The 27,201-nt window shown below is 46.7% G+C and overlaps 2 protein-coding genes across 4 annotated transcripts in view; one reads left to right on the top strand and one right to left on the bottom strand.

Annotated features, from left to right (window-relative positions):
- Positions 1 to 7,312: 7,312 nt before the first annotated feature.
- Positions 7,313 to 13,188, top strand: LOC105853280. The gene is made up of 4 exons (XM_012721231.1): positions 7,313 to 7,328; positions 7,443 to 7,604; positions 9,848 to 9,982; positions 11,019 to 13,188. The coding sequence occupies exons 1-4, from the start codon at positions 7,313 to 7,315 to the stop codon at positions 11,177 to 11,179; spliced, it is 474 nt and encodes a 157-aa protein (XP_012576685.1). The 3' UTR covers positions 11,180 to 13,188.
- A 4,126-nt stretch (positions 13,189 to 17,314) lies between these two features.
- The window catches only part of LOC101630197 (chromosome unknown open reading frame, human C9orf91), a 28,994-nt gene continuing 19,107 nt past the window's right edge, over positions 17,315 to 27,201 (bottom strand). The window contains exons 6-10 of one of the 3 annotated variants that reach the window (XM_004677402.2): positions 26,419 to 26,529; positions 23,866 to 23,946; positions 22,546 to 22,734; positions 19,320 to 19,511; positions 17,315 to 19,181 (exon numbers count right to left, since the gene is read on the bottom strand). In XM_004677402.2, the coding sequence (XP_004677459.1) occupies positions 19,332 to 19,511; positions 22,546 to 22,734; positions 23,866 to 23,946; positions 26,419 to 26,529 (561 nt within the window). In that variant the 3' untranslated portion in view covers positions 17,315 to 19,181; positions 19,320 to 19,331. Of the gene's footprint in view, positions 19,512 to 19,540; positions 19,697 to 22,545; positions 22,735 to 23,865; positions 23,947 to 26,418; positions 26,530 to 27,201 lie in introns of those variants that run through there. The other 2 variants (XM_012721615.1, XM_012721616.1) reach the window with 2 other exon arrangements.

The following is a 27,201-nucleotide window of genomic DNA, read 5'->3' on the forward strand; positions in this document are numbered from 1 at the left end:
AAAAAATAAATAAATAAAAAAAATTAAAAATAAAGTTGATGCCCATATTCCATGCCCCACCCCCAAGGATTCTAGCTTACCCAGGGTTGGGCCCCAGGGTGGTGGTAAGTTTTTGAAATTTTGTGAATTTGCAGCCTGAATTGAGAAACGTCAGGATTACCACTTGCATGCTTTCTGTCAAATGAATTTCAAAGGACCACCTTACCCCATCAAATAATTAGGATGGTAAAGTTCCATCCCTCCCCACCTCAGCACCTATCCACCCATTTGCCCCACCCCCACCCAATGGCTTCCAATATTGTGCTGAATTTCACTTTTTTCTTTTGTATTGAGTGACCTCTGTTACATATCCAAAGATAGCAAGCACTGATGGAAATTATTTTAGCCGAGTTTGGTTTCTCTGAATCATACTTGGGTTATCCTAAATGATGGAATATAAAGAATACCCCAAAAGATGAAAGGCCTCAAATACAAAATGACCCCTTTTTATGAAAGACAAGTTGAAAAAAATGTCACTTTGTTTTTGGACCTATGATTATCTACCATTACTTGAATGTTGCTACATCTAAGTGTTAATAGGCAGGGTGTCCTAAAAGAACTCTGCAGAGTCTTGTGGACTCCACCCCCTACTTCAGTGATTAGAAACTACAACTCCCAGCAGCACCAAGGAGAGAACTGCGAGGGCCCAGGGGCAGAGCTAAACAGACATGGTGGGACTTTGGGGGGTAAATAGGGAGCGATTTTTCCAACTGACACACTGGAGAGGTAACAGTTCTCTCTCTCTGGGGCAACTGCTCTCAGACTATGTGACGGGCTGCAGCCTTAGTTTGGGACTAGAGTTCCAAGTTAGCCGTGCTGGTAAAGTATTCCTCTCTCTTTCCCTGGGTTGTTTCCTTTTCTTTTCCCCTTTTGTAAATAAACCCACTACCCTTTCTGTGTGTGTCTGCAGAAAATTACACTTTGAGCGCACGGGTGAGGCCCCACAGACAGGCAGCCTGAGTCTACTCTGGGCTACCCTGTAACATAAGCACTGTGCTAAATGCTTATTTACCTGATTGTACATTATCTAATATATATATATGACATACAACTATTCCTATTCTGCAGAGGAACAAAAACAAGACATGAAATGCACTCCATTGGCCTAACTTACCACCTTACTGGTATCAAAGACAGACAGTGGATCCAGGTTTGTGTGTCCAGAGTTGGTCTATACTGCCTACTTCTAGCCCAACCCTGAGAAATATTCACACAGTTACATATTCAGGAGGCACAGGGACATTTCCAGTGCCCTAGAGGACAGCTTGATGGGCAGAATTTCATACAGGACAGAGGGCCGCACCACTAGAGAGGGGTCTCTGTAAACCACCTCCATGCTTCCAACCTCTGCCCCCAACATTCCCTGGCTCCCATCTCTGTGACATCACAGGCAACCTCCTCTCTGCTCTGCCAGCTGCAGGTGAGTGAGGCTCAAAGGTGAGACCTCAGAGCAGGTGGGGTCTTCTTTCTGTATTTAAAGGGATGATGTCTCCATCACTCCTGGACACTTCTCCCCGCCACTGTAGCAAGTAGCTGACACAGTTTCCCTTACCTTGACCCTTCTATTTCTCTCCAGATCTCTGTCTCCCCACCTGTGCTGAATGATACCTAAGGATTCCTCCAGTCCCAGAACTCTGGCTTTATGATTTTTCTTCTCCTGATACAAATACTGCAGGGTCACTGAGGACCAAAATTTCACTGCCCTCTGGGGAATAACCCCGTGGCCTTTCCTTTGGCTCCTGCTTCCATCTAGAGGACGACACTGGTAGTGCAAGAGAAAACCCACCCCACCCTCCCTAGCTAGCATCAAGCCTACAAATTTGTCAAACTCAACACTGGTGTTCTCTGAGCTTACACAATGTGTCAGACAGCTATGTCAAACACGTCCATCATTACTTAGTCCTCAAAATCACCTTGTAGTGTGGGAATATTATTGTCATCCCCATTTCACAGAAAAGAAAACTGAGTTTTGAGGAAGTTGAATTCTTTAAATTTTATAACTACTAAGAATTATACCCTAAAGAGTATGCTTGCAATTAATATATCACTCTTTCTATAAGATCTTTATTTTCTGAAGAGGGCTCAAAGTTCAAACTTCTATGCTACTAACCCTTAGAGAAGAAAGTTGTTCTATTCTTTCCCTCAAGGCACTGATGAGTGGAATAAAGATGTGGAAAGAAAACATCAGCCCTAGATTCAGAAAAACCTATGTTTAAATTTTTTGCAGCAATGCTGATATGGGAAAATCTCCAAAATATTTACATAGATGTAAACTACTTCAGAGGGGAAAGGTCTATTCAACATGTACACAACTTTTTTAAAAAAAAGATTTATTTATTGGCCCTCCCTGGTGGCGCAGCTGGTTAAAAAGCACAGCACAAAGAAGCTTAAACCACTTCCGCATGAGTTCGATCCCTGCCTGCCCCGGAGGTGACCACATGGTGTGGCAGACCTCTCCTGACCCGCCCGCTGCTCCCCTCAGCAGTGTACTTCATCGATCTTCCTGTTCTGCACCCCACTCTGTCTCTGGTGAATCCTCTCACCCTCTGCATCTCTGGCCTGTACCCCAGTTCTGTATGAATAAATAAATAAATCTTTAAAAAAAAAAAAGATTTATTTATTTATGTATACAGAATTGGGGTACAAGCGAGAGGGCAGGGGCAGTGAGAGGGTTCACTGGAGACAGAGTGGGGAGCAGAACAGGCAGATCGACGACAAAGTACATCGCTGAGGAGAGCAGCGGGCGGGTCAGGAGAGGTCTGCTGTGCCATGTGGGTCACCTCTGAGTGATGGAACTCTCATCATAGCAGCTATGGCTAGCTTGCAGTGCTGTGCTTTAACCCTTTGCGCCACCAGGGAGGGCTCTACACAAAAACTATTTCTGATCAAAGAGGTATAATGCTTCTCTGAGTGTCTCTCAACAAAGCTAGTGGCTGATCTAGTGGACCTGGGGAGATACACAGTGTGTGGACAGAGGGATTTAGAGGCAGGGGTCTTGGTCAGGGTAGGCCCTCAACTGCAGGGAGTAACAACGCCAGTGTCTGGTACTTGGGGGAAGTGATTGCTCAGCAGTTTCATTCTTAGATGAAATGGGTTTAAAATTAGTTCTGATGAAGACCTGTGGCCGTGCTTTCAGGATAATCAGTCTCTTCTTAGGAGCACGGGAACTTCTTTTATTCCCAGCCTCCCCATTTCAGTTCTCCCTCAACCAAGAGCCCCTGGAGTTGTGCAGTTCTTTACGGCTGTATGGATTTCCTTAGATACACACTTCCATTTTTCCTCCTACATAGATCTGATGCTCCGTTTGAGTATCAGCCTCTTCTCTTCTTGTTGTTCTCCAAATCATCTGTGGAATTGTCTAGTGGCCCAGTAGCTGCATAAAAGGACTTGACTCTGTAACCACACCAATGAGTGGCTATGAAATAAGCTACAGTAGTTTAAATTACTTTAGGATCTGGAGGCACCTATGAATTCCAGGCATGACCAAGAAAATAAACTTCAGTGCTTGCCTGCCTCTATTTTAGCTAGGTTGTCTATTCTTTGGGTTTAGATATAATTAACAGCCCCCTCATTCATCAATGTACAAGTGGTAGCGATGGTGTATATACTCCCTGATTAGCCAAAATCCAGCTCAAAGGTATTCCACTATTTCTTATTACTTGAGCAAACAGTTTTCAGTAGGTCATCATTCCCCAGGCGGTGAACTGTATTTACTCTCTCAGCCAAGGTTGAAATGAGTACCCTGAGTGGTCCTGACTCCTGACTCTATGGGTTCTATGTAATAAGCTGTGGTCCACTGGGATGCTGAGAAGCCCCACGCTTGGAGTGCTCACAGAACAATGAGTCTTAATTCTAGTTGGCTTTGGAGACTCTGGTTTGGAAACAAACCATGTCATCATGCAGGCACTATTATCCCTCTATATTTATAGGTGATATCATTGGGAGTTTACAGGAAAGTTATTAAATGCTAAGGTCTCTGCAAAAGGCATCACCAGACAGCCCTGGACATCTATTCTGCCATCATAGAACATGGGTTCTTCTGATGACTTTTCTGCTAAGAGTAAATACAAGTGTCTTTTTACACACATCCCATATACTTTAAGAACCAAGGTCTTGGGTCTTATTTTTATTTCAGTTGCCAGCTGTTTTATCCAAAGGCCAGAAGTTATTTTGATTTCTAGTTTGAAAGGGATTAGGAGATCAGAGTTGGCATTCCCCATTCTTATTTATTTTCTCTAAGGCTCCTCTTTTAGGTCTGAACACTTTGCATAAAACATAAAAAAGAAAAGCCTCCACTTACAAAAGCTGCTGGTCTACCCTACACTTTACAAGTGTCCTGGAGTCCACCGAATCTCCTACTGATTCATCTTGAATTATTTTCTCAATTTTAAAATTTGCCCAATCTGCCAGTGAAAGACTTCTGAAATATTTTCATAAGATAGCTTTCCTACTTTTCTTATCTTCTCAAATTCATTTTTAAAAAGACTTATGTGCTAATAGATTGTTAAATCCTCTGGGTTTTTTTTCCTATAATTTTCTTATTGCAGAAGATCAACAGTAAAGTGAATTCATTAGTACAAATGTGAGAGTCTAGGGAATTAAGTACCAGAATAAACAGAACCCTGAAACGCAACCATGTTCATCATTCTGAAGTCTGGGATGAGTCAAAATATTTGCCCTTGACTCAATTCTCACCAAGAGTTGAAATTCACCCTCTCTGGATCCACCTTCTGGTTCAGGTGTTTAAGAGGATATTGTGCACTGTTGAGTTTCTTTTTTAAAGAAATGCACCATGAAGAAACTTATGTAGGTAGTCAGGGGAAGGAATAGGAGGAGTATGTAAGTCATAAGGATATAGTTGGGTGGAGAGAGAAAGAGATGCGAAGAAACAGGTTTCAGAAAATTTGAGTGGGAGTGAGCTTTTTCCCCCTTTCTTTCTGGGCCAGGATATACCAACCAAAGAAGTCCTCTGTTGACTATCTGGTGTTTTGGTTTCTTTCTTTATTTTCTCTTAATTTTAACATTGAAAGTTGGCCAGAGGGCCACTGTAATTCTCAGTCATCTGGGGAAAGCTTTTCATTTAAGTCAGGCACATGAGAGCACATACAGTGAGACTGTACTATGTAAAGCAGGTTTTTTTGTTTTGTTTTGTTTTTGTTTTTTAAAGATTTGTTTATTTGTGCATACAGAACTGGGGCACAGGCCAGAGGCTCAGGGGCGGAGAGAGGCTTCACCAGAGACAGAGAGGGGAGCAGAACAGGCAGATCGACGAAGTACACTGCTGAGGGGAGCAACGGGCGGGTCAGGAGAGGTCTGCCACACCATGCGCTCACCTCCGGGGCAGGCGGGAATCAAACTCATGCAGAAGTGGCTTTAGATTCTCAGTGCTGTGCCCCAACCCGCTGCACCACCAGGGAGGGCCATAAAGCAGGTTTTTTTACATTAATTATTAATTTGTGGTAACATTGGTTTCTAGCTCTGTATATGATTCAGAGGACAAGTTCACACCTCCTCAGATGTACATCACCACGGCCTTCCCACCCAGAGCACTCGCGTCCCTTATTGTACACCATCGCACCTCTCCCCTCTTTGTTCCCACTTCCTCCCCCATCAGTGCCCCAATTCTGCTGTCATTTCGAGATTTTGTGTTAGTTTAGTTCTGCCAGTTTCTTTGTTTTGTTCTCTATACTCTACACGAGTGAAATCAGTGTTTTCCTTTCTCCTTCTGGTTTATCTCACTTCACATATCTCCTCCTAATTCCATCCATGTTGTCACAAATGGCAGATGTTCATCTTTTGATGGCTGAATAGTATTCCACTGTGTGTACTAGTGAGTGGATTAAAATGGATCACATTTTAATCCACTCACTAGTCATTGAGCACTCAGGTTTTTTCCACAACTTGGCCTTCCTAACTAGAGTTGCAATGAACATAGAGTGCATATATTTCTCCAAATCCCTATATTTACCTTTGGGTAAATGCCAAGGAGTGGAACTACTGAATCACATAGTATATCTAAGTTTAATATATTGAGAAACCTCCATACTGTTTTCCACAAGGACCGAACCAGTTTGCAGTCCCAACAGTGTATGAGTGTTTCTTTTTCTCCACATCTCGTCTGTTTTTTATGATAAAGGTCATTCTCGCTTGAGTGAGGGGTATCTCATTGTGGTTTTGACTGTATTTCCCTGATGAAAAGTGATATTGAACAGTTTGTCATGTTCCTGTAAGCAATTTGTGTGTCTTCTTCAGAGAAGTGGCTATTTAGAGGTGTTGGGTTTTTCATTTGGATTCTTTGTTTTATTGTGTTGTATGACTTCTTTGTAGATATTGGGCAATAGCCTTTTGTTAGATGTATGATGTACAAATATTTTCTCCCATGAGTGAGGCACACAAATATTCTCTCCCATGAGTGAGGCAGCTGATTGAAGATTTGAGGGACACCTAATCAATGCCATAATGAGAATTTCCTAAGTGGGTTGGAGAGGTGGGGTGCTGCCACAGACAGGGGAGTGATGATAGGAAGTCCAGAGACCTAGAAAAAGCTGGTACATGAACAAAGGTGTCTGGAATAAAACAAGACCTTATAATTCTGGACCATCCATGCTAGAAAGATCCTTAGAAAGACTATAGAGCCTAACTTACTCTTGCTACTGAGAAGAAGCCTGAGACACAGAGAAAAACATGAACTTACCCAAAGTGAGGCAGCAAGTTAATGGCAGAACCAGGCCTAAATCTGCAAGACTACTTCAAACCCCCTGCTCACTGGACCAGCAGGCCCAGTGTGGAGCCAACAAGCCACAGAAGAGCAGGGGAATGCACAGAATGCCCCTGACTAGGAAGTTACTGGGTATTCGCACCACAAGAGACACTTTTCATAGATTTAGACCTTTATTTCTACAAAGTAGGCACTCCTATTCCCATTTGTCACATGATAATTGTGAGGTTGAAGCAATCTACCAAAAACATGCACCTACCATGGGGTAGAACACCTACCGGCATAAGGGCTGAGATGGCACACATGTGCATCTGCACCAGCTGGGATTCTGCAGTGGTGGAACCCTCCAGATCTCTACAGAGAGGTCTGGAGAGCTAGGTAAGGGGCTGGCATTTGCCAGCCACACTCTTATGTTTACTTAGGAAGCAGCGCTTCCCAGGGAACTGGGCTCAGATTTAAGATCGGCAGATCCATCAAGGCCTCCCTCAGGCAAAGCTGGCAGAATAGGACTGCAACTCCTTTCCATGGGTAAGAAAATCTGTATAAAATGGGAAAATGGCTTTAAAAGATGGTAACCCTAGCAAAAAGGCCTGGACCTGTTGCTACAAAGAATTTGGGTTAGGGGAGGCTGATGTATCTTGGGAGAGGCTGATCCCATCTGAGTAAATTTCCAATGGGCACCCAGAATTCAGGCACAGAACCCATGGTCTCATTCCTCCCCCTCCTTCAGCCCACAAAAGCCTGGCCTCAAAGATCTTCTGCTTGTGCTGCAGAGACTGTAGGGAGCCCCAAGATATGGATGATTCCAGCTCCTCCAGTCAAACCCAAGAACACCAGACACTGACCGGTAAGTGCTAAACACCCTGGCTGACCTCTGCACACCTCTCTTCTCATTCCCCTCCTGCTGACGTAACCCTCAGGTTTCCTTCAGCTTCTGATCATTCCAACCTGAGTGATGATGCGGCTTGAGGGCCTAAATACCCAGACTGATAAACTCCCCAGCCTAAAATATTGATATTCAAGTATCAGCACAATCAGCATCACCTAGAACTTTTAGAGCCACCCCCAACCCCCAGAGCTTCAAGAAACCTTCATGTCAGCATAAACCCCAGGTAAATGTGTGTGTACATTAGAGTTTGAGAAGCTCTTGCCTAAAATCTATAAAGTTAGCGGTAAGATCCCAGCCTTTGGGGCTGTGGCTCAGGCCTGTTTGAATCAGCCCTGGTCCAGAATTGCCAAACCACTTAACCTCTCACTCTAAGTTTCAGCACCTTCACCTGTACAATGGGGATACTTGGAATAGAGTAGCACCTTCCAGAATCACTGGGGAGATTAAATGAGGTAAAAACAGGAGTACATAGTACAGGTCTGATCCAAAGCAGGCTCTCCACAAATCGAGAAGATATGAGAGCACAGTCAGGCTGGGGTAGGCTAGAATATTAAAGTAAGTTTTAAAATCTCGTAGTTTACAAATGAAAGTGTATTTCTTCATGAAAAACCTAGCAAGCACCCATCAGTCATCCCTTTTCCACCTTTAGCCAAGACATCTGGAACTGGTGGTTTCCAAGGCTGCCATGTCGAAGGAAGAGACAGACAGAGAAGACATAAGGGTGTTTGCAATGTTATCCTTGATGGTCATAGTGGAGGAGACCAGAATGAGAGAAATAGGGGGTGGGGGGTAGTGAATCAAAGACAGCAATTTCCAACAGATAAAAGGTAGAAGCATGATTGTCAAGATCAGGCAGGGCTGACAGGTATGTGGCAGTGGACAGGTGGGACATCTGGCAACGTCCCACTGAGAGATCACAGTTCAGTGCCAGGAGACATGGCATAATTTGCCCAAAATCAGTAGTGAGGTTTTCTTTTTTTTTTTTTTAAAGATTTATTTATTTATTTGTACAGAACTGGGGTGCAGGCCAGAGATGCGGAGGGTGAGAGGATTCACCAGAGACAGAGTGGGGAGCAGAACAGGCAGATCAACTAAGTACACTGCTGAGGGGAGCAGCGGGTGGGTCAGGAGAGGTCTGCCACGCCATGTGGTCACCTCCGGGGCAGGTGGGATTCGAACTCATGCGGAAGTGGCTTTAGCTTCTCAGTGCTGTGCTTTAACCCACTGCGCCACCAGGGAGGGCCAGTAGTGAGGTTTTTAAAAATATCTCCCCTCAAGTAGTTTCACAATAAAAACCAAGAACCTTTTAAAATGATGCCTTTTTCCCAATACAATAATACTAATTACTGAGCTCCCACTTACCTATAAGGCACCTTCTAGCCACTCCAGACACAGCTGTGTTCTGATAAATCCCTATAGTTTTAGAGCTTACACACCAGCAAATGGATATTATTTATTCCCTATAGTTATTGTAAAAGTGGATATCTGTCCCAAATGGATGTATTCTTCTGCAGATCTGAAAACAGGCAGGGAGAATGCCTGCTTCTAGAAAGGGACAGAGTGAGTAACTCTATCACAGAGCACAGCAGTATGACGATCAAATTCTAAGCTGTACTTTTCAGCATCTAGAAGTATATAAGAGCAAAGCCTCTGGCTTAACAAAGGAGAGGCCAGGGACCCACACCCTGCAACAGTGTTCATCACAGAAGCGGTGAAATTTGACAACAGTCTAAACACCCAACTATAGCATATTGGTTAAATAAATCTTAAATTACCCATAAAATAGGCTACTACACAGCTATTATTTCATAAACACAGTGACGTGAGAAAATGTTTTTGATATAGGGAGCAGGTAAAATAAACACGTAACAGGATGTGATGGACTGTGTAAAATATTAACAGGAAAAGATTGCAACTGGGATACTATGAAAAGGAGGAGTGCTTGGGCCATTTTTCCTCTTTCCTATTCTCCCCATTTCCTAGCTTTTCTGTAACAGATGTGCATTACATTTATAAACAGGACAAAAGCAACCTTCATGTTTTAAAAAGAATCAATGTTAAAAAATAGAAGAGTCCTGCATCCCTTACCGGAGACCAGACTTCCCACCCATAACCACCACCAACACCCCCTCTGCCTGTGCACACTGCCTCCATTGGTGAGACACCTTCACTTTCACCATCTCCTTCGAGCCTTCCCGCAGGAATGGAATTGTCATTGCCAGGTTTGCAGCTTCAGAAGAATGAACTTGGCAGACAGAATCCCAAGCACACCAACCCAGGCAAACCCCTGATCCATCCAGAAGAGGACACCTTCAGCAGCAGCTTTGAGTTTGAGAGTGAGTCTAAACTGGGAACCAACACGGGCCAGCAACGCCAGGGCAGGGGAACTCATCCTGATGACCAAACCCCACTGATATTTGAGCTAAGTGGGGCAACAGGAGAGACACCCCCCAGGGACTGCAGTCTTATCCTAGAACGGACTGGAGAGACTACAGGGGTCAAAGATCTGCCTGCATGAACTTCCCAGCATGAGCCTCCATGAGCAGCAGCAGGTCTAGAGACAGGAGACACCTCCTGTGTTCTTGGGCACAGTGTTATGTGTGTAGTTTGTGTAGTTTGTGTGACTGTTTCACTAAACCAGCTTCAGCCACTAGAGAGTAAATTCCAGGAGAGCAGAATCCACTTCTGGTTTGCCCTAAACCCAGCCAGGTATGCACCCTGGACAATGCAAAGAGGTGCTTGTGACCCAGTGGAGTCCCCTGGGGTTGGACTGGGCCAGGGAAAGACAGAAGCCTGACGCAGGACAGTGGCACAGAGAGAAAGAAACACAGCCACAATACTGGGCACCAGTGCCGAGCCCGGGTGATTCCACACAGCTGGAATCTGTGATTCCATGAGGCCAGCTGTTGAAAATCAAGGATCACCCGGTCACTGATTGCAGAATTCTCCCTCAGTTAAACCCCCCTGCAAACAAAATTGCATATGGACTCCAACTTCTAAGAAAAGATCTAAGGGGTAGGCCCTGCTATACTTAAATGGAAAGTGGAGGTTGGGATCCCCACTAGCTCACTGACCTCCTCCTGACCACCCCTCCACCCCCAACCCCCATCCATGGGGCTACACCGAACAGTTTATAAGTCCACATCTCTGTGTACAAGAAGGCGGAGTCCCACAGGGGAGGGACTTTCTAAAAAGCCTACCAGGCAGTGAGCGTTAGAATCCAATGCACCAACTTCTACTTCCCAAGCCTTCCCAAGTCTCTGGGAGACGCTCCAAGTAAATTGCCCCAGTAAATTGCCACCGCAGAGCCTACTTGCAGGGAATTCTTCCTGTTGCAAAGGACGCGGGCAGCTCTGGCTGTCCCAGGGTAAGCACGACCATTGGTCCCTGTCCAAGCAACCCCCCATCCAGCGCTCTCTCTTCTTTCAGCTCTGCGGGCCAGCAATTCAGAAAGACGCTTTTACAAGAGAAACCTCAACCGGTACTCCCAGGAGCGCTGGCCATATCAGCGGTGCCTCATCGGGAAGCCCTGAGCCTTCTAGGCCCGGCCCACGCGTGGCCGAGGCTGCACAGCCGCCCGTGACGCGCGGAGCAAAGGGCGCGGAGCCCGGGCCATGAGGACGGATTCGGAAACTCCCCCCCAGGAGGAGAAGACGTCTGAGCCACCCCTGTGCCGCCAGCAGTCACTCCAGCTCCTGGAAAAGCCACCCAGGGAGGGTCTACCTCCAATTAAACTCTGCTGCCATCTCAGCACCTGTCTCTCCTTTTCGCCCCCTGGGCCTCACCGGGGAGTTTCTCTTGGGAGCAACGTTGTGTCGTTTTTAAATATATTGACCCAACCAGCTAACCTGAAACATTTTTTTTTTTTGATCTTTTGGATAGCTTTATCTTTAATTTTGGATTCATGTCAAACTTACAGAAAAGTTGCTAGACTAGCACAAAGGTCCAGTGGACCTTTACCTGGACGTACCAACTGCTGCTCTCACCTCCACCTGCCTCTCCACTGCTTTCCTCTCGCTCCCAGTCACTGCCTTCTAACCATCCCAGAGTGGGACCTGGCACCCCCCTCGCCCAACCCCTCCCCTGGCTCCTAAATGCTTCGGTGTGAGTTTCCTGGAACCAGGGTACTCTTAAGCAACTACGGCACAGTTTCAAAAGCAAGAAATTCTACCTTAATACAATGCCAAGTGAATTTCATCAGTTGTCCCCAAAATGTCTTAAACTGATTTTTTTTTTTTTTTTGCATGATGCAGGATCTTAGCCAAGATCCCGAATTGCATGTGGTTGGCATATCTAGTCTCTCTAATCTGGGACAGTTTTGTCTTTCTGTTCCTGAGCTTTATCTTTCTGAGGACACAGGCACAACTGGCACACAGAACACCCTTCAGTTTGTGTATGACTGGATTCAGTTTGGGGCTAACAGGAAGGGAGGAAGCGACAGCAGCAATTCATCAGCGCCCCTGTCCTAGCAGAAAAGACGCTAAACGATTCCACCTGCCATTAAGTACTGGCGGGATCAACCCTGAATGCTGAAAATGCTCCAGTCTCACGCGCACCCTCTTTCTGCCAACTACTAGCTGTGTCACCTGCATCGAGAGAGCAGAACAATGTTCTGTGCCTCAGTCTCCTCACCTGTAAAATGGGTGCAGTTATGGTATATGCCGGTGGGATGTACTGGCCTTTCCTTCACGCTGCTTGGCCATACCTCCTTGGAATGTTCCTCCCTCCGCCTTTTACACTGGGCTTTGTCATGTGACTTGCTCCAACCAATGGGAATTTAGCAGTGGGGGGGGGCGCCAGTCAGGGCTTAGAAGTGTGATCTCAGTGGGCTTGCTTTCTCCTGCCTCTTGAACTCCCATGAGAACATGCCTACGGAGCCTACTATTCCAAGAAGGATTTAAAAGCTGCCTAAGGTGGACACCCCAGCCAAACTGATATGCATGGCAGACAGCGTGGCTTCATGGGCCGAGGGAATCACCCCCAGAGGGGATCAGCAGCGCCCTCCTTCCTCCTTGTTGTCTTCACTGACTAGTTAAACCTCCGCCCCCAGCTTCAGCTAGGGCAGTGGGAGAGAGAATGGCAGAAGACAGTGGGAACATTTATGATACAGAATCAAAATGCCTTGATAAAAGATTAAATGTAGGGAGCAGGAGGAACAGAAGATTCCTATCTCTGACTCCAGACACAAAGTAAATAGTGGGTTCTGACCCAAAATAGGGAACTGGATGGAGAAATAGGTTTGATCAGACAGTGGGGTGAGGGGGGGAGGTGGAGGAAGTGGCCCCCCAACACAGTCAAAGCAAACCTCCCTGCCATCATTAAAGACAGCTGTAGGCTGGGCACTGATGAGGTGAGCAGTGTCCTCCGCCCAATTGTCATGTTCCTGGAACAAAACCTATACCTCATCCCTTGGTAATATTGTCTGCTTAACCAAAGTTACAGGCTGGCCCAACAATTCCCAGCATGTATTATCTGCTCACTCTAATCCCTACACTGGGCATCAGCAGAGAGCCAAGGAGTCCGACTCATGTGATAAATCACAGGATTCATCAGAAGGAACACTGAACCCATGTAAGCAAATTCCAGGATATGCTGAAACATAACCCATGAAGAAGAATGCAGTGGTAGTGGTAGTGGGGGGTGCATTTAAAGAGGAAAAATTACAAGGTGACAAAGCTGAAGGTGTTCCCTGAAAGGTAACCTTTAATCAAAGACTTCAAGTCAGTGAGGGAATGTATTCTGTGAGTCTCTAGCATTCCAGGCCAAAAGTGGAACAGATGCAGAGGCAGCCATGTTTTGGGATGAGGACATGTGAGGAGGATTAGGCAGAGGCCAAAGTTCAATGATCTTTTTTTTTCGGGAGAAAGTCCAAACAAGAATTTGAACTTTTATTCTGCATAATATGGGAGCCACGGGGGACTCCAAGCAGAAGCATGAAGTAACCTGATCTAGATGTTGAGGGGATTCTATTGTGTTGACATTTAATGAAGCCCAGGTGGTAGATTTAAGAGGCCATTGCAATAATCAGGTGAGAAGTGGCAGTGGCTAGAAGAGTCAGGGACCTGGTGCCCAAGAATAAGGCTAGAGTGAGCGATGGAACTCTCAAATGGAACTTCAGTCACAGGGAAAGGGGAGTGAGAGCAGGTGATGACAAGGAGCCTGAAAGTGAGAAAGGAGGTTGGGAATAGGACGAGGACTTAGTTAGCAGAATGGAAGAGTTCCTGGAGAGATGATGCTGCCCAATCGTCAACTATGAAGATGGCAGCATAGGCCCAGAGACGGGCATGGATGAGCCCAAACCCGCAAAGCGAGCTAATGACAGAGCTAAGAAGCAGCCAGGCTGAGCTGCCTGACCACGTTCCCCTGGGTCCTGGCCCAGCTGGAATGTACTGGAACCACCAAGCTAAGGAAAAGGAACGGAGAATGAGCATAGGCCCAGCACTTTCATGCATGCCATCACTTTATGTAGTTAATCAGTTTATGTAATTCATCTTTTTTTAAAGAGTTATTTATTTATGCATACAAGAACTGGAGTATAGGCCAGAGGTATGGTAAAGGGGTGAGAGGATTCACCAGAGACAGAGTGGGGAGCAGAACATGTAGATCTACTGAAATACACGAAGGGGAAAAAATGGGTGGGGTCAGGAGAGGTGTGCTGCACCATGTGGGTCACCTCCATGGCCAGAGATTGAATGCGTACTGCAGTGGCTGCAGATAGCTTCATAGTGCTGTGCTTTAACCCTTTGCGCCACCAGGGAGAGCCTTATGTAGTTAATCTTTTATTCCTATAATGCTACTACCATTCTCATTTTCCAGATAGAAAAGTGAGGTTCAAAGAGATTACAGAATGAGCCCCAGAGAGCACACCTGAAAAGAAGACAAGTCTGACTTCTAGACACCAATTTGGACCCTCCCTGCACTATGAAGTCTCCACAGCCACTGCAGCAGGAGTTCAATCCCATGCCAGGGAGCTGACCCACATGGCACAGCAGACCCCTCCTGTCTCTCCACTGCTCCCCTCAGCAGTGTATTTCAGTAGATCTGCCAGTTCTGCTCCCCACTCTGTCTCTGGTGAATCCTCTCATCCCCTTCATCTCTGGCCTGTACCCCAGCTCTTGTATGGATCAATCAATAAATATTTAAAAATAATAAATAAATAAATACCAGCTTGTCTGTGGCTGCTGCTGAGTGTGCTGGACTTCTGCTACCATAGGATCCAGCAGAAACAGGACTAGCACAGTCAGAGTCTAGCATCCGTTTAGCAAATACTCCTTCCCAGAGACCTGTGGCAGCCAAGACCTGCTGACTCAGCAAGGTGTCCCCACAGGTGGACACTGGCAGCGTAGAGGCACATTTCCATGGGTAAGAGAACAATGGACAGATAAAGGACAGTCAGGCCCAAGTAGGTGGGTTTGACCTGCTGTCTGCAGGGAACTACAGAGGCTTGAGAGAGGGGAGGGGCATGATGCCTGCGGAGAGGCTGGCCCAGTGTGACCCACTGCTTAAACAATAATGGGCTTTTGGGGTTGGGACTGCCAGATGGCCAGTACCCTTTCCTCTTCCCACAGCAACCAAACTATGGCGTCCAAGATCCTGTGTTGCTGTTGCTGCAAGACCAATGATGGGTCGTCTACCACTACTCACTCCTCAAACCCAGCATCATTTCAAGAGCGTCACCCACGGTCTTTCAGTAGGTTCCAGATGTGAGTGTGTGGTAACTGGCAAGCATACTTTAGTAGTTCTCTGGACGTCTGTCTCCCTAGTCACCTTCTGCTGGGGTACCCTCAGATTTCTATCAGTGTTTGGGAGGGAAACTTGTAATATAGCCTAGATTGTATTAGAGAGTAGATGCTAAAGAGATTAGATATCAATTAAATTTACTGGCTTTCATCCTACTGACCAGTTAAGTTTAGCCTCGGCCACTTACTGGGCTTGAATTGAGTTTGTCACTGAACCTCAGCAGGCTTCTGTGCAAGATGAGGATAGTGGTAACACACTACCCACTTTCCACGTTGTTGGAAGGATGAAATGAGGCAACAAATGTAAGTAGCTAGAATATGGTTCCAAAGAAGAAGACCTTCAACAGCTGGTTGTTATAAGTACATTAGTCAGGATCAGCCGAGCTGTGCTGCAGTAACATAAATCCTACCATCTCAATTGCTTAACGCAAGCAAGCTGAACTTTTTTTTTTGGAAAGCCGTTATGATATGAGCAATCCCTGAGTGGGATATGACCAAGATTGTTTATTCATGTGTAACTCAAAGCCTACCCCCAGGATAAATGTCTTCCTTGCTCTTTCAGATCTGAACACAAAGACTCGCAAACATCATCTTCATAAGAGACACCCACACCACTCTTCCAACTGGGGAATGAAGACGTGCACTCATGGAAGGCCCTGATCCTTGTAGGGGCAGCCCCCACAAATGTGTCTGGGGCTGCACAGCTGCCGTCATGGCGCTAGGAGGATGGGGCGCTGAGTCGGGCCATGAGGACGGATTTGGAAACTCCCCCCCAGGAGGAGAAGACGTCTGAGCCATTCCTGTGCCGCTAGCAAGTCACTCCAGCTCCTGGAAAGGTCACTAAGGAAGGAGCTGCCACCAATTAAAGTCCTTGGTTGCATCACAGGGCGTGTCTTTTCCTCCCTCTTTCCCTCCCTCACACTTCCCATGAAAGTGGAGCAGTCAGTGCCGGCATCTCCTGTGAAGTGACTGAATCCAACAGCGCCGGGGCTTAACGAGCAGACCCGACCCTCTGATCACGTGGCTTGTTCCCCTGGCAACCCATTCAGAGGTGAGGTCCCAATGAAGCTGAGGAACCACCGTTGATCTTATCGGTTAGAAAATTCCAGTACCAAAATCAGCAGGGATATGCATTTGAACAATGTAAGTCAAAACTTAAGACTAGCAGACACAAACAAGGCAGCGTCTGGGGAGGAAAAGCCGTGACTGGAGGGCCTCGCTCTTGACCATACTGTGACCCACATCTGGGGCTTTGCATGCACCACTGCAGTTACTGCCCCTTAGTATCACCACCCTTTCTTCACAGACATGGAAATGGAGGTACAGGGGGATCAGAGAGGGTGAGCGTCGGGCCCAAGTTTGCTGGCTGCTCTTCCCTTGCTGGTGAGACTGTCTCCCAGTACTAAATTGCAGAGCCTTGACAGTAACCTTCACTGTCCTACATAGGCCCCAGTAGACTCAGTGGGGTCTGGTGCAGACAGAACATTAATAGTTGATGACCTACCACAGCCACATATGCCGAGGACCCACTTGATACAAGACACTGAAATTTAAAAAAAAAAAAAAACAATTTATTGAGCTCTTCTTCAAGCTCGAAACTCGAGCCCTTCGCAGTCTCTAACAAGCAGGTCATAGTTTATCATTCCATCTTCACAATGATCTGCCAGGCAGGTACTCTTACCTCCATGCCACAGGGGAGTGAGACCAAGGGTGGACAGACACTGCTCCTAGCCATGTGGGTTTGGATAAACGGTGGCCCCAGAAAATAAGCAACTTTCACTCCCAACTCAGGACAGGGCGCCATCTCCCTATCACCAATTCTGTCATTAACCCTACAAAGCTGGGGTGGGGATGGTTTTCAAATAGGCAAGGCTAAGATCATGAATGAGGAGACCGAGGCACAAGTGTCAAATATATACTTGGTGGGCACACTCTGAATGCCCCACCGGGGCATTCAGCCGGGGAGATGATCAGAAAAACTGAAGAGAGAAAAAGGCAGGAAAGAACATATCGAGGGCTCTTAAGTAAACCTTCAAATTGAGGACCTGCTGCTTTGTCATTTGACACACACTCTGATTCTGCTGTTATACTTACCAGGGCGTCATGGCTGGGTGACAGACATGTGCTTCTACGCTCTTTGCCCACATGTCCTCTGTGGCAGAGATGAATAATTCTCACAGAGCAAACCCGCCCTCAGAATTGGCTAAAGAGAAATGCGTAAAACGGCCATTTCTCTTCTGGCCCCGAGAAAGCAGATAGTTTGACATCTCTCTTCCATGACAAGTCTATTCCTACAGTTTCTGTTTCCCAGATCCATTTTATAAGGAAGTGAGCTGATATTCAGAGAGGGTAAGTGACCTGGCCAAGGTCAAACATCTAGGAAGCAGCAGATCGGAAATGAAAAGCCAGGTCTCCTGCTAGATGCTAGGGTTCCATCCAAAGGTGCATCTGGTGTGGAACACCTCAGGGCCAGGGGCACTCAGACCTTCCCACATGTAGAAAAGGCATGACAGACATGCCAAGGGACAGAATGGTGCAGAAAAAGCTGGAAATGTCCGGCTTTGGAAATTTGGAAAGACCAATAACTATCGCCCATAATTTATATAATCTACCCAAGTATACAGATGGGTAAACTGAAGGTCAATCAAAAGTCATATAGTTAGAAGTGGCAGATAGGAAGAACCCAAGTATGAGCCAACCGTATCACATCTGAATATGAAGAGTAATTTGGAAAAGCTACTATGGGAATGACAAAGTAATCAAGCCACATGGCCGATCCAGGTCATGCACAATAAAGCTAAGGTGTGTTATGCATCCTCAAGGAGTGTATCATCTACTAGAAAAACTGGCATGTGGACAGGAAAATAGAATAACAAAAACATCAGTAAAGACAGCAGCTACGTCAGGAACTTAATGAAGACAGAGCATAGCAGGGCCGGTTAGTAAAAGCTTCCTGAAGGAGGAGCAAGTAATTGTGGGCTTTGGAGCATGCATAGGAGTCCAACAGATAGAAAAGAAAGGTATGCCATGCAGGAAAGTTACAATTTATGAAGTAGTTTTGTAGAAGATGAAGCCAAAATTGGAGCTGAAGGCCAGGTCTTGGGCGTTCAGGAGATTACATGACGGAGCAGGGCTGTTGGTCTTGCTCCAGCAGAAGAGTGAGGAGGGTCTTCAAACAGGTTTAGGAGCAGGAACCGAGAAACCTTTGAGCTCTTGATGGGAATCCACAAGACACAGATTCTGCTTCATTCTAGGACATTCTGTTCATGTCAGAAAACAGGAGTTCGGCTCTGCAGCTGAAGGATAAACTCAAATCACGAGCGCACATGCAGCTAAGCGAGTAAAACCAGACAGGACCAGTCTTCTCCAAACCCTCTAACAGCAGTTATCTGCCATTTGTTTCTTGCTTCTGTCTTCTGGAGCCTGTAAGGTTGCAGACAAGAAGCTTCCACTCTTCATAAAATAGAAGGGAAGGAAAACTTAAAAACGGAGAACTCTTTGCTTCCTTTCATCCGGTTGTGGACAGGCAGTCTGAGGGCCAAGGCAACACGCACGGCACCATATCCTCCTGGTGCCTCCCTTTCTCCATCCGGCGTGACGAGAACAGGCGCATCACCTGCAGACTAGTTTGGCCCAGTCCAGTTACCTTCACATTTCCTGGGCTCTCCAGAGGAGAGGCCCTTGCATCCTCCTGCCCACGGGTCGAAGCAGCACAGAGAGCAGCTTGAAGTGGGTCCACGTTCTGGAAAGGCCTGTAGTCAGGGTGCAGTGCACACAGCTGTTTTTGTGCAGAATCCTGGGGTGAGCACAACATCCTACGCTGAGAACCTGCAGAGCACCCCCAGAGGCTTCTCTTCTCAGGAGGGCTGGCACCTGCCACCTCAGGCTCCTGAGGCCTCCCCACGCCCCACCTTCAGTCTCAGGGGAAGAGTACCTTAGTCCTAGGTCACCTGGCCAGAAACGGGCAGCACCCAGGACCTAGGATGTGGGCTTCTATGAGCTGGCAGGGGCAGGGAACACTTGGAGAGTCTGTGTGCCGTGTTCCCGCAGACTGGGGGAGCTGGGAGGTCACAAGGAGCCGAGTGTAGTAGCCACCAAACACCGCCAGCAGCTGCTGGGCCATTTCCTAGAAGAGGCAGGAGCAGAGTGAGGGCCGCAGAGGCACATGTACTGCCTGAGGGAAGCCATTCGGCACTCACACCCCCCGACCAGCAGTGACGGTCCCCTGAAGGTCCCCCAAAGGGACCTGGCCAGGTCTCACCTGGGGCTCTTAGAAGATGTTTGCTCCGAGGCTCCTGCAGCTTCCGTTGCCTGTTCCCAAGGTAGAGAACCTAACTCCGATAGCAAAAGAGCTCCAGAGCTCAACCCACCGGAGTAATTACCACCCGCTTCCAGCCAAGCACATGTGCACACAGACTTTTTCTAGTTTCAAATGTCTGTGACTCTAGAGAGTGCATGAGGTAAAGTCATACACTTGAAGAAAATCACTAATAAATGGAGGCAGGGTGGGGGTAGCAGTCTCTAAGTTTTCAACTTATATAAGCACCTGATGGACTTCTTTAGACAGGTACCTTGGATGTGAGTTTGCTTATAAAAGTTGAATTTATCACAAAAAGACAAATACTGAATTATTTCACTTCCATGAGGCACCTAGGGTGGTAAGTTCAGTGACACAAGGAGGTCAGCGCAATCTGCCTTCTATGCACAGGGTCCTAGATTTGATTCCCACTGGCACCACAAAACTGCGTTATCAAGAATCTGAATGTCAGACTGTCATCTACCTATGCTCAATATTTCATAGTAGGGCCTCCCTGGTGGTGCAGGGGTCACAGTCTCAGCTTTACCACAGTCTCAGCCACTACAGCCTGAGTTTGATCCCCAGCTGGGGAGATGATCCACATGGCATGATCCACAGACCTCTCCTGTCTTTCCCATTGCAGTGCATTTCAGTCCATCTGCCTGTTCTGCTCCCCACTCTGTTTCTGGTGAATCTTCTCACCTCCAACACCTCTGGCCTGGACTCAAATTCTTGTATGCATAAATAAATAAAAATAAATCTTAAAAAAATATTTCATAGTAAAATTTAAAAGTAAAATAAAGTGCAAAAATCTGAGTGAAAAAAGAAGTAGACTGGTGTTTTTCAGTGATTGGGGGTGGGAACAGCGAAGTTTGTGCTTATAATGAATGTGGAGTTTCAGTTTTGGAGAAATGAAAAAGTTCTGAAGAGAGAAATTGATGGTTATATAAAAATAAAAATACACTTAATTTCACTCAATTATACTCTAAAAATGGTTATGGTGATAAATTTTATATTATGTATATCTTATTGCTATGAAAAAATGTGAAAAGGTTAACAAATTTAATTGGATTTAATGCAAAATCTAATGCAATTAGTTTCTAAAGTTTCATTCTTGGGTCTGGCAGTTGGAAATACAGGGAAAGTTCCTCCATTCTGTACATGTGCAGTGAAGGTCCTCCATAACATACGTCCAATCTGAATGTGATAAAATACAATGTGGGTGACATCCAAGCTGGTGATGCCGGCAGAGTCCATTGTTAAGGACAGGCAATCAGTAGGGTCAGGTGGAAATTTCAGCTCAGCTACAATGTGCTGACCTTGAGCAGGTTAGTTTATCTACGGGGCTCATTTCCTCATCAGTATAAGGGGAAATCGTAGCATCTATCTGGTTGAGCTGAGGGAGGATTAAAGGAACTAATGGACAGACAGCCCAGTACCTCGGGCTTAATTAAAGATGCTTACCATTGTCATCACTCAACAAACCAGACAACACTCTCATTCTGTAGGGTCAGTGCTTGCTTTGAATTCTCCTTTGTGTTCAAAATACTGAAAACTTCAAAGAGTCTGCTACTCACTAAGACAGACTGGTCTTCTTGTCCATTATTCTAAAATCAATAGTGTAAGAAGCAAGAATTGGTCTAGTTAGAATCATTAAGGGTGGCTTCTGCCCTTGACTTTGCTGCTTTCTCCCTTGTTCTGTGACCTTGGGCAAGTCAGCAAATCTTGGAACATTAGTTCACTGATCAAGGAAGAAGATGAAATAACCCATAGCTCAGAAGGCTATGGAATTTTATGCATGATTAAAAATCTGTTAAAATGTGTAAGAGGGCATCATAATTACAACTCTGAATTTCACAGGCACTGAGTTCCTACTGAAATAGGATGGTTTGGCTCCTGGTACTGCTTATTTTTTTCCAGCCAAGTTACAAGGGCAGCTTCTTTAAAAAACATGTGCACATAGCTGAGACTTGATATTCATGGCAGGAAATTGTATTACTATTGGTTTGAATGAATTTGAAATAATAATTTAAAAGACCCATCATATTTAATGGGCTATTTCACATAAACCCAGACATCCGTGCCACAATAAAATATGCGACCTTATCAATCTTTTGGGCTATTTAAAAGAAAAGTCAATGAGATTCAAATGAAGGCATAATGTATTTATCATTTCTCTTTTAAAAGTCCTACTTCCAGGCTCCCGGCCCCTCACCAGTGCAAAAGGGAGAGTCTGGACTGGCTGTATCTTTAGTCCCCATATATACCGACTTGAAAAAAAAAAAGTGATCTCCCGAATCACACAGTGCCCCTGCTGCATGTTACCTGGACAATGGCTCTGTCCTTGTGGTGAGAATAGTGTAACATAGCTTCACACTGCTTTATCAGCTTTCTGGTCTACCAGCACTTGCGCATACCCAACAGATAGCTTGGGTGGTAGAACCCAACAGAACCCTAGGGATGAAGAAACTAGAACCCCACAGAGATGGGGGAAATTTAAACACCCAACAGCCAGTTAAGTGGCTACATGAGTAGATAATAGATTGACAGATTAAAAGTGACCCATCTGCTAGGGAGGCTGAAATCCAGCCACACGCATCTACACAGGCAATCAAACTTCCAGTAAGAATATTCAAGATCAAAAATTGGGGGTTGGGAACTCAATTAGTATAAAAAGAATCTATAACTGCTTTTTTAATATGAGGGTGAGGGAAAAATACATTGAAAACAAGTAGGCTATAGAAGAACCCTACCAACTCAATAGAACCATGTTCCTAGAACTCTAGAACTTAAACCCTCACACATACTCTCCACAAATACTCCACCTAGGAGAGTGACCCTGACTGGCTGCGCTGCCCTTTACCTCTGGCTCAGCCTCAGGAATGAGCTGGCGAAGCTCGGTCTGCATGAGTGGCTTCTCCCTGGGATGAGGACTGCTGGGCAGGAGAGGTGCTTCCTCCACCAGGCTCTCAGGCCCCTCCACTGTTGTTATGGGTTCCACTCCAGTCTCCATGACAACACATATCTGGCTCAACCTACTTCTCAGCAAAGACTGCAAAAAAAAAAAAAAGAAAGAAAGAAAGAAACCAAAGGGCGGCTCAGTGGTGTCCTAAGTTGGGATTTATCAGGGAGACCAAGTGGCTCTGTGAGCTACAGACCCACAGAGGTCACACGGATCCACCTATAGAATCAGGTGCTGATCTTGGGAGAATCTGGAACTGAGCTACCTGGGTGAGATCAGAAAATTCTCCACCGAAGTATGGATGTTCATGGGCTCTCCCTGGTGGCATAAGAGCTTACAGTGCAGCACTATGAAGCCATCTGCAGTTATTGTAGCACGAGTTCAATTGCTGGCCAGGGAGCTGACCCACCAGTGTGGAAGATCTCTCCTGTTCCACCTGCTGCTCCGCTCAGCAGTATATTTCAGTAGATCTACCTGTTCTCCTTCCCACTGTTTCTGGCAAATCCTCTCACCCTCTGCACCTCCAGCCTGTACCCAGTTCTTGCATACATAAATAAATATATATATTTTTTAATTTTTAAGAAGTATGGATCTTTGAGTAGCTTCTGGAGCACTTTTTCCTCCTTGTTCTTATTTGCTCTTAAAGCAGCCTGGAATGTGGGTATCCTCACCCAGACATTGCACATGGGCAAACTGCAGCTCAGAGGCCTTGGCCAAAGCCACACAGGAACTAACAGGCCAGGATCAGGACTAAACCAGAATAATGGCTTTAAGATCCACTAAAGCCCTTCTGGGGAACCAGGAAAAGGCTGATCCTACGGCTTGGGGATCACCAGCCAGTGCTTTGAACAGTAACAGGACTTCTGAGAACCTCAGTTTCTTCCTCTGTGGAGCCAGGTCAAGAGCTCTCTGACCTTCATAAGTAATAGGAAGACATTTTGTAAGAGGTCTTGTCTAACTACATGTTAATTGCCTCACTTGGGATCTTTATTATTGTTACCATTATTATAGATAAACATATACTCACTCTAGGAAATGCCAATAGTTAAGAAAGAGGAGAAACTCCTAATTCCTGAGGCAAAAATAATTGCTAATTGCACATGGGTATTTATCCTTTCAGATAACCTCTTAGACATTTTACCAACATACAGGTGATGTAATCTATACAATTTGGCCTCCTGGTTTATTTTTTTAATCCTGTTTTCACTTAAGGTAGCTTACCTCTTGGCTGGTCTTCATTTCTCGAACATGGTCAGACAAATATTGCACACAGTTCTCCAGGTCGAAGTAGACAAACCAGAGCTGAGGAGAGAAGAAGCCTGAGCCAGACCCACCTTAAACTTTCCACACCTGAGGTCCTCAGCCCCACCGTGCCCTCCAGCTGGAGTCCTGTCCATTTTTCTAAGCACAATCAGACTCATCGTGGTCTGGCAGGAATGTGCCATGCTGCTCTCTTCCAGAGACCCCACACAGAACTAAGTCTCCATTGTATGACTGGTAGAAATAGTGTTGTGTGCAAATTTGGAGAATATCAAACCCTGTGCAAAATGGGCTCCCAATACTTCTGGACTTTACGCTTCCATCTTTGGTCTTTGGACTTTAGTATTCCCTCTCGGGGGCTGGGATGCCCTTGTGTGGAAACCAACATGCAACTGAGCAAACCCCTTCAGAGCTGTCATTCTCACAGCCTATGTCAGGTCAGAGGTCATCACTTTGGGTGCTGGGAAGGAGGGGCAGGGAACAGCTATTCCCATCTGTCTCAATCTCAACAGTCCCCAAAGGTCCAGTCAAGTTTAGCGATGCAGGAATCCTCTATGGGCACACATTACAGCACCTTGTCAGGGCCACACCCTCCACACATCACAGCCAAGGTTCTGCAGGACACTGATGGCTGCATCTATCTCACACCTCCATCCAGCCACCAACCATGACCTCTGGACAGCAGACCTCCCACCTCCCAGTGACTGACCATTAAGATCCAGCATCACATCCCTCTTGTCAACTGGGCTCTATGCTCACTCATCCCCACGAGAAATTGTTTCAATTACTTTCTTTTAAGTTTCTTATGAAACTCTCCAAATGTACATAAAAACAGTGCAGGGGACTCCCTGGGGCCACAAGGGGTTAAGTCTCAGCACTATGAGGCAATCTGCAATGACTGAAGCACACGTTCTATCCCTGGCCAGGGAGCTGACCCACATGGCATGGCAGACCTCTCCCTCCCACCCACTGCTCCCCTCAGCAGTGTGTTTCAGTAGATCTGCCTGTTCCACTCCCCACTCTGTCTCTGGTGAATCATCTCTCTCTCTCTCTCTCTCTCTCTCTCTCTCTCTCTCTCTCTCTCTCACACACACACACACACACACACACACACACACACACACACAGACCTCTGGCCTACACCCCAGCTCTTATATGCATAACTAAATAAAACCTTTTAAAAAAGGAGGGGCAGAGAAAATCACTCCCAGCTCCCCATCATCTTGGTCCAACAGCTACTACGAGATGGCTCTTCTCAACCCTCACCCATCACTCACCTCAAGCCCCTTTATCCCCCACCACACCCCATTCCCAATGATTTTAAAGACAATCTAAAAAATTGCATTAACTTATCCCAAGAGAGACGTGGCCTACCTGGTTGGGTCTCAGCACTATCACTGCCACTGCCTGGGTTCGACCCCAGCCAGGGAGTTAAATCACATATGGCAAGCAAACCTCTCCTGTCTCACCTGCTGCTCCCTCTAACAGTGCTTTTTAGTAAATCTGCTCCCTACTCTTGCCTCTGGTGAATCTTCTCACCCACTACACCTCTAGCCTACATCCCAATTCTTCTATGCTCAAATAAAACCCACCAGAAAAACCAAGAGACGACTTGGAAACTGAAAGATGTGTCCATTCATGAGTCATCCAACTATCCATGCCTTCAAGCCAAGTCACCCCACCCACAGCAATGGATGGTAGAGTGGACTCAGAGCCAAAAGGCACTTAACAGGGTTCTGAGATTCAAGGAGCGCCCAGTTGATGGTGTCATACTTGAACTGCCAGAAGTCTTGTGATGTCCCCAAGCTCACCTCTGGCAGGACGCAAGATCCCCTTTCACCCTACACCATCTCAGGGGTGCTAGCCTCCATGAAGATGGATATCGATTGTTCTCTGCTATAGCCTAGCCACTTAACATGTATGACAGACACACAGTAGGCCCTCAGACAGCTGCTGAATACGCAGGTCTTACATGCAAGGAGCTTCTCCCCAGATCCCATCTGTGTGCCCGGCCTGGGCTCCCACCAGGCAAGGGGTAAGGACCATGGAGCGTGAAGATGTGCTGGTGAGGAGACTCAGAAACCCCACCAGCAGAGCCCAGCCAGGAGCTGGCCTCACTGCACCCCAGACCCACTGTGTGACATTGTCACCAAAAACCTCATAACTGAGAAACAACTGAGCTCCATGGACAAGGCCCATGGGCCTGCCTGCCTCTCCCGGGATCTCATCTGGGCCTCTGGGCACCCAACCAAGAAGTCCCACACAGGGGAGGCCCACCTGTCTGTGCGGGAGGAGTGGGCCGGATGGGCTCTCCTCCCAGCCCTGCTCCACAGGAAGATTCTCAGCTGTGGTTGCTGCCCAGAGAAGCATCTCCAAGAAGAAACATGGGGACAGTGAGGGAGGGCAGGGCTGACTCTGAGAGATACTTTGCCAGCTGGGAGAACATGGGGCCACGTCTCCCATCAACCCAGCCCAAAGGGGACCCTGAGGCCAGATCACTCTTAAACCCCGTACCTGAATCACGCTCTGGCAGCCTTCCACTGTGTCTGTCACCCCCAGTAGTACCCGATGTCTCTGAAGGGCTCCGTTGGCAGCTGCCAGCCTGAGGTCCGTGTTGGTGTTGGCCTGTGAAATAAATGCCAGTCCCGTGCCCAGACGTCCCACTGCCCGAGAGCCACTGCTCCACGGGCAATAACCACACACTGCATGGCCCATCCAGACACCATGCCCTTGAGATGTGCCATTTCCTCCCCTGTAAAGTGGGGTGGTGGTTGCTTGGCCAGTTCATTCAGTAGTGTCAGACAGCCCTGGGCAGCTGCCCAGCCCTGCTACTTCCAGGCTGCATGGCCCTGGACACATCACCCCCGTCCCTTGAGCTTTGCCTCCTTCAGCCGTGGAATAAGGCTGCAGAGTGTCCTGCCTCATAGGACTGTGGTAGATCTCTCTGACATGGTATGTGTGAGCACCTGACCCAGTGCTGGGATGCAGTGGAAACAGGGTGTCCCACATTTACAGGGGAGGGAGGTTGGATGGGCTTGAGCACACTGTGTAGCTGAAACATCTCCTCTGTCTCTGAGGCACTTCTTTTCCAAAGTGCCTGGCACAAAGCCTGGCCCTCAAGGAGGAGGACAGGAGAGGGGCAGAGCTTCAGCGGGCACCCACTGCCCGCACTGACCCCATCCTCATCCTTGCAGGACCTGCCAGGTCCAGACATCTTGTTTGCTCCCGTTATAGCACAACTTTTTTTTTCCCCATCCCCAAGGGAAATTTCTTGCAGCAAGAGCTGCCAGCTCGATT

This window comes from Condylura cristata, unplaced genomic scaffold (genome assembly GCF_000260355.1).
Source record: "Condylura cristata isolate star-nosed mole 26May11 unplaced genomic scaffold, ConCri1.0 scaffold00006, whole genome shotgun sequence".
NCBI lineage: Eukaryota > Metazoa > Chordata > Mammalia > Eulipotyphla > Talpidae > Condylura > Condylura cristata.